The sequence below is a fragment of the Micromesistius poutassou genome (assembly GCF_964030765.1).
Source record: "Micromesistius poutassou genome assembly, chromosome: 13".
In the NCBI taxonomy this organism is placed as follows: Eukaryota; Metazoa; Chordata; class Actinopteri; order Gadiformes; family Gadidae; genus Micromesistius; species Micromesistius poutassou.
The window spans coordinates 19,459,210-19,475,006 of NC_140283.1; the positions used below are offsets into that span (position 1 = coordinate 19,459,210).

Genomic DNA, 15,797 nt, shown 5'->3' on the forward strand with positions numbered 1-15,797 from the left:
TGCTACAGCGAGATTTAACATAACATGTAATTCCGAGGGGATCCCGGGCCTAATTGCAAGTCACAGCGATCGCACTTGCCAGGCGTTGGGTGTTGAGATAAATGTAATAAATAGCCGCGCTTGGAGGAGCAGCTGATCAACTTCCTGCAGATCTGTTCTCGGGTTCCCCTGTTTGGTTTAATCACCTCATCGACGGCCAAGTGGGCTCCATGAGGACTCTGCCTTTGGTTAAGAGAGTCCTTGCCGATGTATGGCCCAGTAAACGGGGAAGCGCACAAGGTCAAAGAGGTTCGCGGTGGCCAAGCAGTCAGAAAGAAGTCTGGAGTGGATACTAGAAGATCCCTAGGATGGTCTGGATAACACACCTGATACAAACTTGATCCAAACTTGATCCAAACTTGATCCGCGCTTGAACGCTAGGGCCGGAGACACACCTGGCGATGATTTCCCATCGCATCAATCAACAGGACATCGGGGGAATTAAAAGTGACTCATTCCATTAAAGGAAATAAAAAAGGACGCTCATTTAACATGCACTGATGCACCACTGGCTAATTGACAGCTGCTGTCAGAAGTTAACCAAATGCATGTATGTATACACTCACACGCGCGTTCCCGTGCAGCTCGCCAGCTGGCGTTGTGTGACTACTACGTAGAAAGACACATGCACCACACTCCCACACGGTGTCCCCCTCGCAGTCTCCCCCCCCCACAGTCTACCCCCTCCACTGTCTCCCCCCTGGGAGACAGTCTCCCCCCTTGGAGGTTTGGCAGAGGCAGGTCTCTTTAATATTCCCCAAGGGCCCCAAACAGTGTGCCGGTCGTGCAACAGTACGGCGGTCTTCGTCAGGCGTCAAGCATCGCTCCATCACAGGGTTAGTCTTCCATGCTTGGCGCAGCTATGGAGCGACGGACCCGTCCATGTGACACCGCGGGGCGATGCATCATCGCAGCCCTCTGCATATGTGTTGAGTTACCACGGAGGGGTTAACCGGAGGCTTTTATTGTTCCCTCAGTGCACCCCACCATCCCATCCGTCTTGTCTCATTCACACCGGCCCCCCCCGGGCCCCCCGACCACCCCCCCCCCCCCTCCCCTCCTGTCAGGAGAGCGATTAAAGAGGAAGGGTTGTGGTTGTTTAGACCCGCGTATGGGAGGACAGCGTCTGGCCCCGAGTGTGCAGTGTGATTGATCCTAAGTGCGTCTTACCGAGACACGTGGAGATGCAGACTTCATGACCGGGCTCTCCCATCGGCCTGTCAAGAGCCGCCTCATAAAGACCCGTCCCTCCCTCCCCTCCCTCCCTCCCTCGCGGTGGGGGCCCTTGTTGTCTCTGTGTTTTGGGTCGGGTTGCCTAGGTGACCGGGCTCGACGCCCCCTGGGAGAACATCAACGGAGAGGAGACTTCCTATATTGATTAGGCGGGCTCCGGCCAGCCGCGCTACGTTACGAGCGTACATGATTGCTGCTGCATGCGTCGTAACCCAAGGCCTGCGCTGCAGTACGGAGCAGAGAGGAATCAAATATTGTTTGTTTCCCCCCCCCCCCCCCCGGGCTGATTCCTTCCAGGAGTTGTACGGCTACAAAGAGGAGGCCTCCACCCTCCCCCTCCACACCCTCCCCCTCCACCCCACACCACACATGTCGTTTGTGTGAATGAGTTTATTTAACCGATTGCCGCGTCTCGCGTCTGATCGATCACAGAAGGCTCCGTAAGAATTTTACCCAGGAGGCACGTGTCGGTCTCGGGGAAGATGGTCCGTGTCTGTTGGTTGTTCATCGAGTTCTGATGACTAAGCAACTCGACTAATGTCGGAGCGGCAGGGTCGTCCAAGGGTTTGGTCTCCAGATGCCCCGTGAGCCGCGCGCACAGCGTCGGGACACGAGGTGCACGAGGTGCACACGAGGACAGGGGCATGTGTTGCTGAAGTGAAGCAAACATAACTGGTATCATCAGTGCAGAGCTGGGAGTTTTTGTTTTTGCGGTCAGTGGAAGGTTACGGATTCTGTCTCCTTTTGAAGTGCCGAAGAAAACAAAGCTGTCATCTCGGTCCAAACACATGGCAGCATTTATACAAATTCTTCGATGAATTAATCCCTTGGCGCTTATTAATCGCACTATTTTCAGTTTTGTTTACTCATCCTGTCCGTCATTTGCTCTCGGAACGCCGAGCCGCCACTTCCAGCAATGTATTTAGTGTTCGGTTAGGGGAGGAGGCCGTTCAGGTGGCGATGTTTTGACGTGCCATGGCCGAGCCCCAGGTCAGACGTGCCAGACAGGACTCTTCCCAGCCACACTCCTCAAGCAGCCTGCAGAAGATGGCTGCCAAGCGCCCCGGGCCGCAGCCAAAGTCACACACCCCAGTATCCAGCAGCGTCCCTGATGGAGGAAGCGAGCGGAGGTGGCAGTAGTAACGTGGTATTTCAGGTTTCCGCCAAGGCGTCAGCGTTTTGCATGGAGCTCCGTGTGAGCTGCACTGACGGCGGCGTCCGGCTCTGGAGGTAGAGCGGGTGGTCGGCTGGTAACCAGGACGTTGCTGGTTCGACACCCGGCTTACCTCCTAGCTGAGTTGTCGAGGTGTTCCCTGAGCGAGACGCCCTCACCTTGACCGCTCCCAACGGAGCCCCGCATGGTCGACACCGCCGTCGGTGTGTGTAAATGTGTGCATGAACGGGTGAATGTCAGGCGATATTGTACCGCGCCTTCAGTGGCCACTGGTTAGAATAGCGCTGTATTAATGCAGTCCATTGACCGTTTACTTGGCCCCGCGTGCCGCCAATGGTTGCGCGTAGCGCGCCAGCACTCAGTGATCCTGCAGGGCGTTCTCTGCAGAGCTGCAGCTGCGTGCCGGTCAGAGAGAGACGCTGGCCGTCTGAGGGCGCTGCTCTTGACAGGATAGGAGGCGAGGATAGAAAGAGCTGCAGGTGTGTTTGAGGGAACCTTTGGCGTGTGCTGCAGGAAGGAGTGAGTCAGGAGTGAGTCACCGCGCGAGGAGCCTTCCGTCATCGGCACCGCTCTCTCGCTTTCTCTCCGGCAGAGTGAAGCAACGGTCGTATCTGGAAGGGCCTTCTGCAAAGGCGGACTTGTGTAGTCGCGCCAAAGGGTGATCTGTAGTGATTGTGCTCTTGGATCGATGGTTGATTGTTGTCAAACGCAACCTGGGAGTTGTTTTAGATATAATTATCCGCTAAATTACATAAACTCAAACATGATTTTTCTTTCTTTCTTTCTCTCACTTTCTTTCCTTCTTTCTTTTGCTCTTTCTTTTGTTCTTTCTTTCTTCTCTTTCTCTCTTTCTCTCTCTTTCTCTCTTCCTTCTTTCGGCCTCCCCCCCCCCCCCCCTCTCTCTCTCTCTCTCTTTCTCTCTTCCTTCTTTCAGCCTTTCCCCTTCTCTCTCTCTCTCTCTCTCTTCCTTCTTTCAGCCTTTCCCCTTCTCTCTCTCTCTCTTCCTTCTTTCAGCCTTTCCCCTTCTCTCTCTCTCTCTCTCTCTTCCTTCTTTCAGCCTTTCCCCTTCTCTCTCTCTCTCTCTCTCTTCCTTCTTTCAGCCTTTCCCCTTCTCTCTCTCTCTCTCTCTCTCTTCCTTCTTTCAGCCTTTCCCCTTCTCTCTCTCTCTCTCTTCCTTCGTTCGGCCTTTCCCCACCCACTGCCTCATGAGTCTCCTGGCCTGGTGGTTCATCTCGCCCACTCCTCTCATTGTCCTGTCTCCTAAATCCTATGTCCCAAGTCCTAAATCCTGTGGCCTGTGTCTTAAGTCCTGTGGCCTAGGTCCTAAGTCCGGTCTCCTGTGTTCCAAATCCTAAGTCCCGTGTCCCGTGGCCTAAGTCCTATGTCCTGTCTCCCATCCATGTCCTGTGTCCTAAGTTCTGTGTCCTGTGTCCTATGTCCTATGTCCTAACTCCGTCGTCCTGTTTTCCTCCAGGCCACGGAGATGGCCCCCGGCATGCAGGAGGACCTGGAGGTGAAGGAGGCCCTCCAGGGGGCCATGCAGTCGGAGAACGGTGAGGTGGTGCACGTCGTCAGCTCCATCATCTCCTGAAGAGGTGGGGGGGGACCGCGGCCTCCTCTAAGCCCCCCAAAGACATGCTCCTGACCCCCCCCCCCCCCCCCCCGCCAGTGGGGGGCGTCACCACGGACAACGCTTTTCTTGTTCAGGGTTTTTTTTGTATTTTCCAACAACTGTGGTGATGATTGATGGGAGCATGAAGAACCGTATCAGTTGTTGTTGTTTTTGGCCCTCCCAACAACGACGGCATGAATTGAAGTGTGCATTTTTCTTGGGCGAGACTTCAGTGGGGGAGCGAGGCAAGGGTGTGCCAGGCCAGATGGACCTGGCACGCCCCCCCCCCCCCCCACCCCCCCAGAGCATACCCAACGGACCCGGGAGTCCTCCTCCCACGAAGAGCGCCCCCCCCACCCCCCCCACCCCCACCCCCACCCCCTGGTACCGCATCCATCTGCACCCGCCTTGCATACGTCAAATCAAAGAGGTTCAAGTAAAGCTCATGTTGGTTCATGTTGATCCTCCACTCTGGGTTCAGTTTCGACTCCACCGTAAGAAGACTCAAGGCATTGCCGCCCTCTTGTTTTTTTCACCTTGATATGATCTAATTTATGTTGTTCGGCGGACGTCCCGGACTTCGCAGAGGGAGGTCCCCAGGGTCGGGTTGTCCTGCTGCCCGGGTCCGGGCTGAGGGGCTACCTCTGACCACCGAGAGTCGGCTCTCCTGGCGTTCTGAAGAGGTCTCCGGTCGTCATAAAACCCTTTGCCTTCGCCCTCAGCTCCTCTGGCTGTTTTTCGTATTGCCGCCGCATTGCATTGTCCCTCGGTTCTAGTTGTCTAATTGTAACATGCTGACATTTTTTTTAGTTTTTCTGGTTTATTATTCCCTCCTCCCCCCTCAAGGTAGAATACCACATAGTAGACAGGGTAAGGGCTGCGATGGTGCAGACTTTGTAACCAATAGAAAAGGTTAAAAGGTCTTTGGGGGGGGGGGCTTTTTCTCTTGGAAAAAAAAAGATGCATTCTTGTGAATAAAATATTTTGTGGGTCCCTGTCATGTGTGTGTTTTTAATTTGTCTGGTTGGCAAAGAAACGGCTTCAGATTCCAGAAAAAACAAACTGCTTTTAATGGTGGGAAGGAGATGATGTCGGAGATGGCCAGAAAATGCTTGGCTGTTTCTAACATTAAATATCAATGAGTAGCTTGACATTGATCTCTACTGGTCCAAACTACTACATACTGTCCATCCGTCCAGATGCAACAGGACAGATCCTGATACGTAGGGTGTAATGATTGATGCGCTGTACACGTGTCACAAAATAACCCATCGCTCCATTGTGCGTTATCAGCTAAAACCAACACCGCCTTGGTTTGTTTGTGTTTCCAACTGGCCCGAGAAATGTTTTTTGTTAGGCTTTTGAGGATGAATAAGTGAGTCCGCGATGATGATGATGGATCACTCTTGAAGGCAGCGAGTCACCGATAAGTAAGCGGCTCTGCTTGTTTTCACAGGTTTCCCACACTGAAGTCAGTGGTGTACTTTGGATCAGTGGCAAACTCCTATCAAATGCTGCAAATTTAGGGGAAAGAGAAGCAACTTAAGGACTTGCGTGCTGCTATCTTTGTTTATACCCTGGCAGGATCTCTTGGTCTCCTGACTCCATTGCACTTCAATTTCTTATCGGACGCCTAATCCTCTCCCAACATCACCACTACACACACATCTGTACACACACACATACTACCGAGGCCTCCAATGGGGTGTGGTCTTGACAGATGTGTGAGGACCGGTCAGGGATGTTTAGACTCTGCGAGGCAACAAGTCAATTCCAATTGGAATTCATTTTAATAAGGGGGCTCGTAGGGTTTAACAGGTCGGCTGTCGATTTGAAATAAGTGGCTTCCCTAATGGGCCTCATTCAGCTCGCGGCCATCTTTGTTCCAGTTCCCCCCCACCCTGCCAGAGTTTGGAACCAAGATGGAGCCTGTAGGCAAGGAGTGGATGCATTCCTCCTCATCCCAGTGGGGAGAAGAGGAAACCTTGAAAAGACTGCCTCCTTTGATGCTTTCAGCGCAGCAGTGTAGTCTTGGACAGCACATTTCCCCCCCCCCCCTGAGAGACCGCTATAATAAATCTGGGGTGTGAAAGTTCTGGAGTGGAGTTTAAAAAATAATAACACACTAACCCCCTGAACTGGAACGGTTACCATAGTCACAGAATCTTCCTTTCCTGTGGCTCCGCCTCCAGGAGCTAAACTGCTCTCAAAAGCAGTGATGCATGATGGAGGGTCTGGGAGGGACGTTCAAACAGAGGTTTTGCCCTTGTCTTTCTCTTTGGGATGGGGACATAACACTGGGTGTTGGCAGACACACTGAACAGCTGAGATCACCCTCATCTCTCACACCTGACACTCGCTGTACAAGCTATGTCACCGATGAAGTCACCACGCATCTACTCGTGCGTTAAAAGTGTACCACAGATGATGGATGCAGCTGAACAACAGTGGGAGTCATCCGTGCGGGAGGGTGTAAGGTTAATGGATCATCCCGAAGCCAAACACTTTACAACCGTCCCAAAGTGAAGTTTCCCCCGGAATCGTGAATCAGAGAAAGGGGGTCTGTCTTTGGCACGCACACACCGACACACAAGTGCAACAAGCCAGAAGGGTCTCTTGTTTATCGTGTGTTGTTCCAGATTCCCCATTGCTCTCTTGGCACACTATACGGTGACAAGAGATGTATAGGCTTTCCATTGTGTCGGGGGCAGAGAGTCTGAGGTATAGGAGCGCTCTGGACCTGTGTGATCAGGGAACCCCGGGAGGTAGGGTCGCTATATATAATGGGGACTGCACACTGACACACTGTCAGTTCAGTCCTGGTGTAAGCTGTGCAAACACATTGTCAAACAGTGAGAGTTACCGGTGGACGGAGGCTGATCTGGTCCAAAAGTCACAACTATAAAAAAAAGTTAGAATTGAACAAGCCTGCTAAATAAAGGAAAAACTGTTAAACCCTATCTTTTCTGGGTCAGGTTGTCCTCAATACTGGATTTGATGCACTTGTCTCTGCATGCATACTTCACATTAATGTTATCGAGGTCATTTTGAGGACAATAGCCATAAAACAAGCCAGGCAGGTCCGTTGTGTTATTTTAAAACCACAAATAGACAGTGCATGTAGGAGGGTGGGACCGGTGAGTAGGAGTCGTGTGAGAGCTTGGATTCTGTCGGGATTGACTTAACCTTGCAACAAATCATGCGGAAAAAACCCAAAGTTAATGATAAACATTGTCATCCTCACATCAAGCAAAAGTCAAATTGATGGAGACGTTTGTTGGGCTACTTTCAAAGCCCTGCTCGGATGAGGTCAAAGCAGGGCTAACGCGACCTGCATGGAAAAACCTGGCTTGCGGTCTATCAGATCATCACTACCACTTCTCACTTCTCTTCTTACACTGCTGTCTCCAGCAGTTAGACGCCTCTTCTCACACATTCATCTGCTCATTTATTCATTCTATTCAATTACAAATTGACCTTATTTGTAGTTTTCTCTGCAGTAACCAGCCCCACTGTTCTTTATCATCATTTTTGATGTTCTATCAATAATCACTTAAATTGGGTTAAGGGTTACGATGTAAAATTATTCAAATGTAAAATAATTGCAATTAATTTTCTTGAAAATTTTACTTTCTTATTTTCATACTGTAGATATTCTAGGTTATTGAATTAATTTTATTGTGAAATGGATTTGGTATATCTTGGTAATATCTTGTCGGTTGCATATCCACACAATTGTTACGTTGTGTGCTTCATAATGCATGACCGAAATAAACCAATTAACCACTTAATAAATCACTTTTATTGATTTGTTTTGTTGACTTTTACTGTTTGTCCATTTTGTTGTTTGTCAACTATAGACATACTGTCTGTTGCTACTGGACCTGAATCTCCCAAGGGGATGAATAAAGTATCTACTTAAGTTACTTCCTTACTCATTCATTAAATTGTGTATAAAAAAAACACATTTCCCTATTTATTATTTTGTGTCTCAGTTCTCAAAATGTTTGCTCTAACCCTTTTGAGCAGGTGGCTGTTACACCTAGGCCCTAACCTCCAGGAAGGATGTTTGAGGGTAGGCTACTTAATGACCACATGAATAATAGACTCCACTCTAAATGTCATCCCAGTGACCTACTGGGTAGGATCACACTCATCTATGTGGATTGTTCCCTCTTACCCAGTAGCCAACGTCCTAGTAGCTGTAGTCACAAAAGAGTGCACAAACACGAAATTAAAGTGCGCTATTAATGTGCTAATTGGCAGAAAATGGGTGCACCCTACCCTGCGTAATGGGCACGCTACCCTCCCAGTAAACAATCAGCAATGGGAGGATACTCTGCATCTCGGGGGATCTTGCAGAAGAAGGGAGGGGTGCATCGAGCGTGCGACCATGCAGAATGTTTCCTGTTAATGCAAAAGATCTCCGAGAAAGACAACTCGACTCTCCACAGGCTGCGCCGGGTCTGAGTTCGCCGTGGAGGTAAGTGGGTTTTCTCTGTATCGCTGTTGGAAATGCCTCGCTGCCAATTCGCTGATGTCCCACCGGTGAACCTCATACGCGATGACGTCTGCCTAGTCGCTTGGCTTGCTTGATCTATGGAAGATGTACGGATGAATGGATCACTGCGCTCAAAACATGGTTATGTTGCACGGCGTGTTTGGTTTTCTGTATGAGTTCATAACTAGACATTAAGATATAACCCGTTTCCGGTTTGTGGTATACCGCTTGTGGTTTGATAAGAGAACAGAAACATTCATCCATTGGATTGCGTGCGTTTGGATACCCCCAGGCTTTGGTTATGTATGGTGTGAGACTGGAGCAGTTTGCCTGTCATGTGTGTGTATTTTGTATGACACATTGTATGACCCTATTTTCATCACGTCGATCAGTGGTATGCTCTTCGCCCTTCCCATTGGGGTCAAAGTGGATGAGGAGCACGTCAGTCGAACGGTGCTTCGGCGTTGTCAGAATGGGCGGGACGCGCTGGGGGACGTTTACGCACAGGATGTTTACATTTACGCACAGGAATAAGCGTGCCAACGTTCAGGTGTGAATTAAGTGGCGCTAAACTCAAGATGTGATTGTATTCGACACGCAAACAGAAGATATAAAAAAACTTGTTAACCACATTACATGCTACTGTATCCCCATATGTATTCATCTGGCGTTATTATGTCTTATGTCTTATGTTGGAAGCCCGTCATTCAGCACTGACAGCCAGTCTACCGCTGTATGGATTTCTAACCATTTCATAGAATATTGGGGGTTGGGAATGTATTTGATCTTTATGTTCTGGTAGAAATAAATTTAGATAATTGGATAAAAGGCCCATTATCAGGTGTACTTTAGCTCCATACGGTATGCACTATGCAGTAAGCTTGCAGGGCTGATTCTTCATAATATAACAAAACTAACCCGTATCGTATTGATAACCGGTGTTGGTAAATAAAATATGTGAGGCAAATATGGAAAGCCAACGGTGACTCAGCGTTTAGGAATGTTTGTTATTCCTCGATTTCAGATAAAGTGGAGCAGCTGAATCCGAGTTCCGCCTTGCGTTATTACAGAATGCTCCTTTTGTTCTCTGAGAAAATATGTACTGGGAGAGGTCACACATCACGGAGCGACCCGGGCTCTGGTTCCATGGGAGAGCGACTTTTATAATGCCCACACTGGGCTCCACACTGGACGAAGGGAAACTGGTGCAATTTAGTTTTTTTTTGCGTTGCGCAAACATTGGTTCTAAGTGCTCCGAGAGAAGTCTGGGCCTGATTTACCGTCTCCTATCTGCTGTTATGGTTAGGCCTAACACGTCGAACCCAGCCAGATGGACCAGGCAGTGTGAGGCCCTGCCTGGAGCCAAGAGGGTGATATCTCAGTTCTGTTTTACTCTGGTCCAGCAGTACCAGGAGGTCAGCCCAGGAAAACAGACCTTGTTAAAGGCTTGTGTCCGCATCCCCCCGTCTCCGGGTCGGTCCGCATATTAACAAATCAACAGGCTCCATGGAAACGGTGTGTGTGTGTGTGTGTGTGTGTGTGTGTGTGTGTGTGTGTGTGTGTGTGTGTGTGTGTGTGTGTGTGTGTGTGTGTGTGTGTGTGTGTGTGTGTGTGTGTGTGTGTGCATGACTGCTTGCGTCTGCCTGCTTGTTTGTGTGTGTGTGTGTGTGTGTGTGCGACTGCTTGCACCTGCCCGCTTGTTTGTGTGTGTGTGTGTGTGTGTGTGTGTGTGTGTGTGTGTGTGCGTGTTGGCAGGATGGGGACTTTTAATGTGTGTGTGTGTGTGTGTGTGTGTGTGTGTGTGTGTCTGTGGGCGAGCAGACACACACGAGCAGACACTCACTGTATGTGTGTGTGTGTGTGTGTGTGTGTGTGTGTGCGCACAATGTTTGTGTGTCTGCCTTTGCGTGTGTGCGCACACATGTGTGTGTCTGTGTGTGTGTGTGCGTGTGCGCGCGCGAGCGAGCGAGAGACAGGGAGTGGCGTGGGAGCGGCGCATGCCGGTTCACAAAGACAACAGAGATGTGTGTGTAACGTGTAAATGTTTGTCCTTTAGCTGACTGCTCCTCGGTTGGGTTTCTGGCAGCCGAGTGGAAGCACTGGGTCTGACCCTTCTGTAATACGCTCAGCATCCCTGACCGAAGGCTCACCTACAGCCCAGCGGGCTGCCAGAGCCATCAGGAGACAAGAGGTGGGCGTCCCGAGAGCCTGTCTGTCTGCTATGCAGGTGTGATAAACGGAGGCGGGGAGGCGGGGCGGAGTTCTTCTCGACATGGACGGTGTTTCCCAAACGTTGGGGGTCGGGACCTCACTGAGGAGTCACCTGATGGTGGAGAGGGGGGTCCGCGCGCGAGCGATTGCCGATTCATTAGTGTAGATATTTAAGGAACTAATGCAAAAGAATACAGTCAAAGGATTTGAAGGTTCTCTTGAGAAAATATATATATATACAGTTAGACTACTGGCTTATGATTGGTAGTCAGGTACTAGTGAACTACAGCTAGCCACTTAGTATGGTGGTGGGTGTTCATGGGGTTAAACTATCTAAGCAAATCCACTTTGGGATTGCAAGACGTTTTACATGGAAACAGGGTCATGGGCCCAACAAGGTTTGAATCCACTGAAACAGGACTCAGGAGATTCCAGAGGGGTTAGGCTGATTTACAGGAAGTACTCTTACTGTAAGCCCTGTGTTGGAAGGAGGCCTTTAGACGTGTGAGTGACTCAGGAGCAGGATCTCCATGATCTTTAAACAGAGAAAGCTTCCAGAGCTCTGGTTACGTCTTACGTCTTCTCCAGGGGACAACATCATGATGAGGTGGAAGGAACCCAAAGCACTTCCAAGTCCGTCCAGGAGACCACTGCAAGTTGGTCTCCACTTCAAATTCAATCCAGGAGAAACACAACGCAAACATATCGACCGCAATGAACCTGCTTGTTTATGAAGTGAAGCTAGACTTTTTTTCACGTTATTATTAACAAACAGAAAGATAAAAATGTCTTCATGTTTCATGACCAAAACCATAGCGCAACAACAGAGGAATGCGTCAAATAATGCAGTACAGGTTTCGACTTTGGATTTGTCTACTTTTCTACTTCATCTCTATTATTTTCTGAGTGAAGACACTAGTCAGCACTAGAGAGTGAAGGGAGGGCATTAAGTTCATGAGGAGACAATTTCCCAAGGAGCTGGAATGCATGCTTTATATTTCTCTGCACCAATCACAATAAATCTGGGCTCTCTTTATAGCCTTGCCAAATGTGGGCACATTTCTACCGGCAAAACCCCCCTATCTCTCTCCCTGACGTCGGTAACAAGTGCAATGTTTCCTGACAGGTTATTTCCACCTGACTGGCGACACTGTCTCTACCTGCACCAGTGCTTAAGAGACAGCCCATACTCTATCGCTCCCAGACGGGGATAATAAATGTTAGCTCATCCAAAGTGTTTCATAAACGGCGTCCCACCGCCGTCCCACCGCCGTCCCACCTCCGACGGAGCGGGTGGCAAGCGAAGGCAGGGGGAGGAAAAGTAGAAGCAGATCCTCATTAAATCTCATGCGGGGAAATGAATCACTCGCAGAGTGTTAACATTAAATACCGCGCCAGGCCGGAGCAAGGGGGGGGGGGGGGGGGGGGGGGGGCGGTGTCGTCGCCGTGGTCCCTGCGCTCGCTGCTATTTCACCCGGGCCCCCCCCGTTTCCACTGCCAGGGGAGCGCAGATGTGTGGATGTGGTGGTGCCCTGCCGCGAACTGTGATGAAACCGAGTGCAGGAGAGGGGAGGTGGGTGTGTGGGTGTGTGGGTGGGTGTGTGGGTGGGGTGTGGGTGGGTGTGTGGGTGGGTGGGGTTGGTGTTAAGGGAGGGGAAACTGAGGTAGGGGCCATTGAGCGAGAGACAGCACTTAGTCTCTACTCCTGCAGCATGGACAAGATTATCTCTGCAATCAGCGCTGAACAGAACTGCCTTTATGCGACCGGCCTGGTCGGCCTGGACCGGCGGTCCGCTCGGCCGTGCCAGCGCTCTGCCGGAGGGGGAGAGCGATGGCTCGGCCTCACCCAGCTGTCTCTCTGCAGCAGGGGGGGGGGGGGGGAGGAGGAGGAGGGGAGGGAGGGAGGGAGGGAGGGGGGGGGAGGTTACCGCTTCGAGAGCCAGAGAAGCCATCAGGAAACGCCCTCGCCTTGTCACCGCTCGCTGTGCTGTGCTGTGCTGTGCTGTGCTGTGTGTGTGTGTGTGTGTGTGTGTGTGTGTGTGTGTGTGTGTGTGTGCATGCATGCGTAACCCCCCCCCCCCCCCGCCCCACCCCACTGGGTAAAACACCAGTGTGTGTATGTGGACGTGTGTGTGTGTGTGTGGATGTGTGTGCTAATGTGTCAAAACAGTTTACAGAAAACACCAGTGTGGGTGAAACGTCAGTGTGTGCGGCCTTTCTTGTGTGTGTGCATGCGTGCGTGCCTGTGTGTGTGTGTTTGTGTGCGTATGTGTGTGCGTGTGCGTAGCATAGTGTGTGCGGGGCCGGACTTCAGATCGGATGTGAACTCAGAGATGAACGTGATGGGTCTGACGCTGCGGAACGGTCCAGAATCAACAGGGCTCAGGGAGACAGAGAGAAGAGGCCCACTCACAGGGAATAACAACCTAACGCTAATGTATACAAACCGTCGCTGATTGACCTATCGGAGGTGGGCCAATCACAGTCATCAGAGCAGCAGAGGACTCGCAACGCTGATGAAGGAAACCTAGAGGAAGGAATCTGTTACCTTACACCATAGGTATGTGTTTATAAGGGCAAACCCTGTGTGTGTGTGTGTGTGTGTAAACAACCCCAGTGTTTGTGTGTGTGTGTGTGTGTGCGTGTGTGTGTGTGTGTGTGTGTGAATGCCTAAACTCCTCTCCCCTCCCCCCCCCAGTGTGGGTAAAACACCAGTATGTGTTTATGCGTGTGTGTGTGTGTGTGCGTGTGTGCGTGTGTGTGTGTGTGTGTGTGTGTGTGTGTGTGTGTGTGTGTGTGTGTGTGTGTGTGTGTGTGTAAACCTTTTAGTTTTAAGACAAACCAACCTCCATCCATCTGGTTTAGTTCTGCCCGGTCATGTGACCAGCTTGTAGAGGACACACTCTTTAGCCATAATGGCTTACAACAATATCTGAAAAGTCACGTTCACAGTTCTCTGTTTGTGTGTGTGTGTGTGCGTGTGTGTGTGTGTGTGTGTGTGTGTGCGTGTGGAATTTTTAGTTTCTCTGGTTGGGAATATTTACCAAAGTTTGGGATTTACCGCTCTCGATACCGCATTAACATAGTGTTCCTGTAAAATGTCCGCCAAACCTCCCTTTGGACTCATTTCTCCCTCTGGTTTATTGTCTGCTTTAATAGCTTCAGTGCAAACACAAGAACCCTTTGGTAACATTCTGATCCTGGTCAATTCACCACATCGTAGTCACGTATTTTTCTAGAAGGAATCTTAAGTAACGTCATATGTTGCTACAAAAGAAAACGCTCCCCACATTGGTACACAACTCATCCTACATTAGCTCAACAGATTACCAGATTAATAACTAAAGAAAATTTTGCATGGACGGCGTCCAATCGATTGATCGACCCACCGAGCTGTGTTAATCGATAACGGAGGACCGGCCCCTGGTGCCTCCGGTCCGTCCCCTCCAGCGGAGCTCCGCGGAAGCCTGGCGTGACGGGCAGCCTGCCGCCGACGTGACGGATCACAGTCGTCCACAGGTGAAGTCCTCAGCCGCTGGGTTGGCTGGAGCGTCAGAGAGTTACGGTGTTGAGGGCCGGACTCGGAGCGAGTGCTTGCTGCATGCAGGGAGGACTTCTGGGAAAGAGTCCGGGAGACGCAGCCAGTCCAGCGTACGGGTGGGGGGGGGGGGGGGGGAGACGAACCCGGTTTCTCAAAGACATTCCTTGTTTATTAGACTCTGTGAGTGTAACCTGAAGATATACTGAAAGAAGCAAGACGTTGGATTGCTGAGAATGTGTGTGTGTGTGTGTGTGTGTGTGTGTGTGTGTGTGTGTGTGTGTGTGTGTGTGTGTGTGTGTGTGTGTGTGTGTGTGTGTGTGTGTGTGTGTGTGTGTGTGTGTGTGTGTGTGTGTGTGTGTGTGTGTGTGTGTGCGTGCGTGCGTGCGTGCGTGTGTGTGTGCGCGCGGCGTGTGTGTGTGTGTGCGTGCATGCGCGCGTGTGTGTGTGTGTGTGCGTGTGTGTGTGCGTGTGTGTGTGTGTGTGTGTGCTGGACGACTGCAGAGAGGGATTCCTCAGTCTCCTGTCTGTCATGTTGGATCACTCAGTCCTCGTTTGATTTTCTAATGGAACAATTGCAGTGGGACTGCATCCAAGGGGCACAGAGTGAGCTTGGTATTTTGTGTTCCTACAACATGGATAATTAAATTATGGCTTGCAAGTACAGCCCCTTAAGACTGTTTCCTCACATTCAAAGGAATAGTATTATGCATTAATAATAACGAAGGGAAAGTCTTTCGTTTTTTTGAAGTACTCTATGCCATTATTTGTGTACTGGCTTATCCAGTAATCCTACTATGTTGCAGCTACAACAGGGCTTCTGATCCGGCAGTCCTACTGTGTTATAGCAGAACCTCTGATCAGCAGTCCTACTGTGTTATAGCAGAACCTCTGATCCAGCAGTCCTACTGTGTTACAGCAGAACCTCTGATCCAGCAGTCCTACTGTGTTATAGCAGAACTTCTGATCCGGCAGTCCTACTGTGTTATAGCAGAACCTCTGATCCGGCAGTCCTACTGTGTTATAGCAGAACTTCTGACCCAGAAGTCCTACTGTGTTATAGCAGAACCTCTGATCCGGCAGTCCTACTGTGTTACAGCAGAACCTCTGATCCGGCAGTCCTACTGTGTTACAGCAGAACCTCTGATCCGGCAGTCCTACTGTGTTAGAGCAGAACTTCTGACCCAGAAGTCCTACTGTGGTACAGCAGAACTTTTGGGGGGGGGAGGATGGCACAGAGCCTGCACTGGAAACCACCAACCGAACGGGCCAGAGTCACGCCTTGTTTCAGAGGAAAACTAATTTGCCAGGAGAGTATGGAGCATTCAGAAGGCTGCAGTTGCCTGTCCACACGGTGTTGATTTGAAACCTTCACAGACACTCTGTACACCTTACTTCTGATGGCTGAGTTTGTGTTTTGCCAATTTTGCACTTAATTATCCCCGCCTGCGGGCCACACGATTGGTTGAAACAAACATGAAGTGAAAGA

At 50.5% G+C, this 15,797-nt stretch overlaps 1 protein-coding gene across 1 annotated transcript in view; it reads left to right on the plus strand.

Annotated features, from left to right (window-relative positions):
- The window catches only part of banp (BTG3 associated nuclear protein), a 34,507-nt gene extending 29,451 nt beyond the window's left edge, over nucleotides 1-5,056 (plus strand). Inside the window, exon 13 of the mRNA XM_084477139.1 lies at nucleotides 3,921-5,056. Within this exon, the coding sequence (XP_084333265.1) occupies nucleotides 3,921-4,037 (117 nt within the window). The 3' untranslated portion in view covers nucleotides 4,038-5,056. The remainder of the gene's footprint in view (nucleotides 1-3,920) is intronic.
- Nucleotides 5,057-15,797: the final 10,741 nt, after the last annotated feature.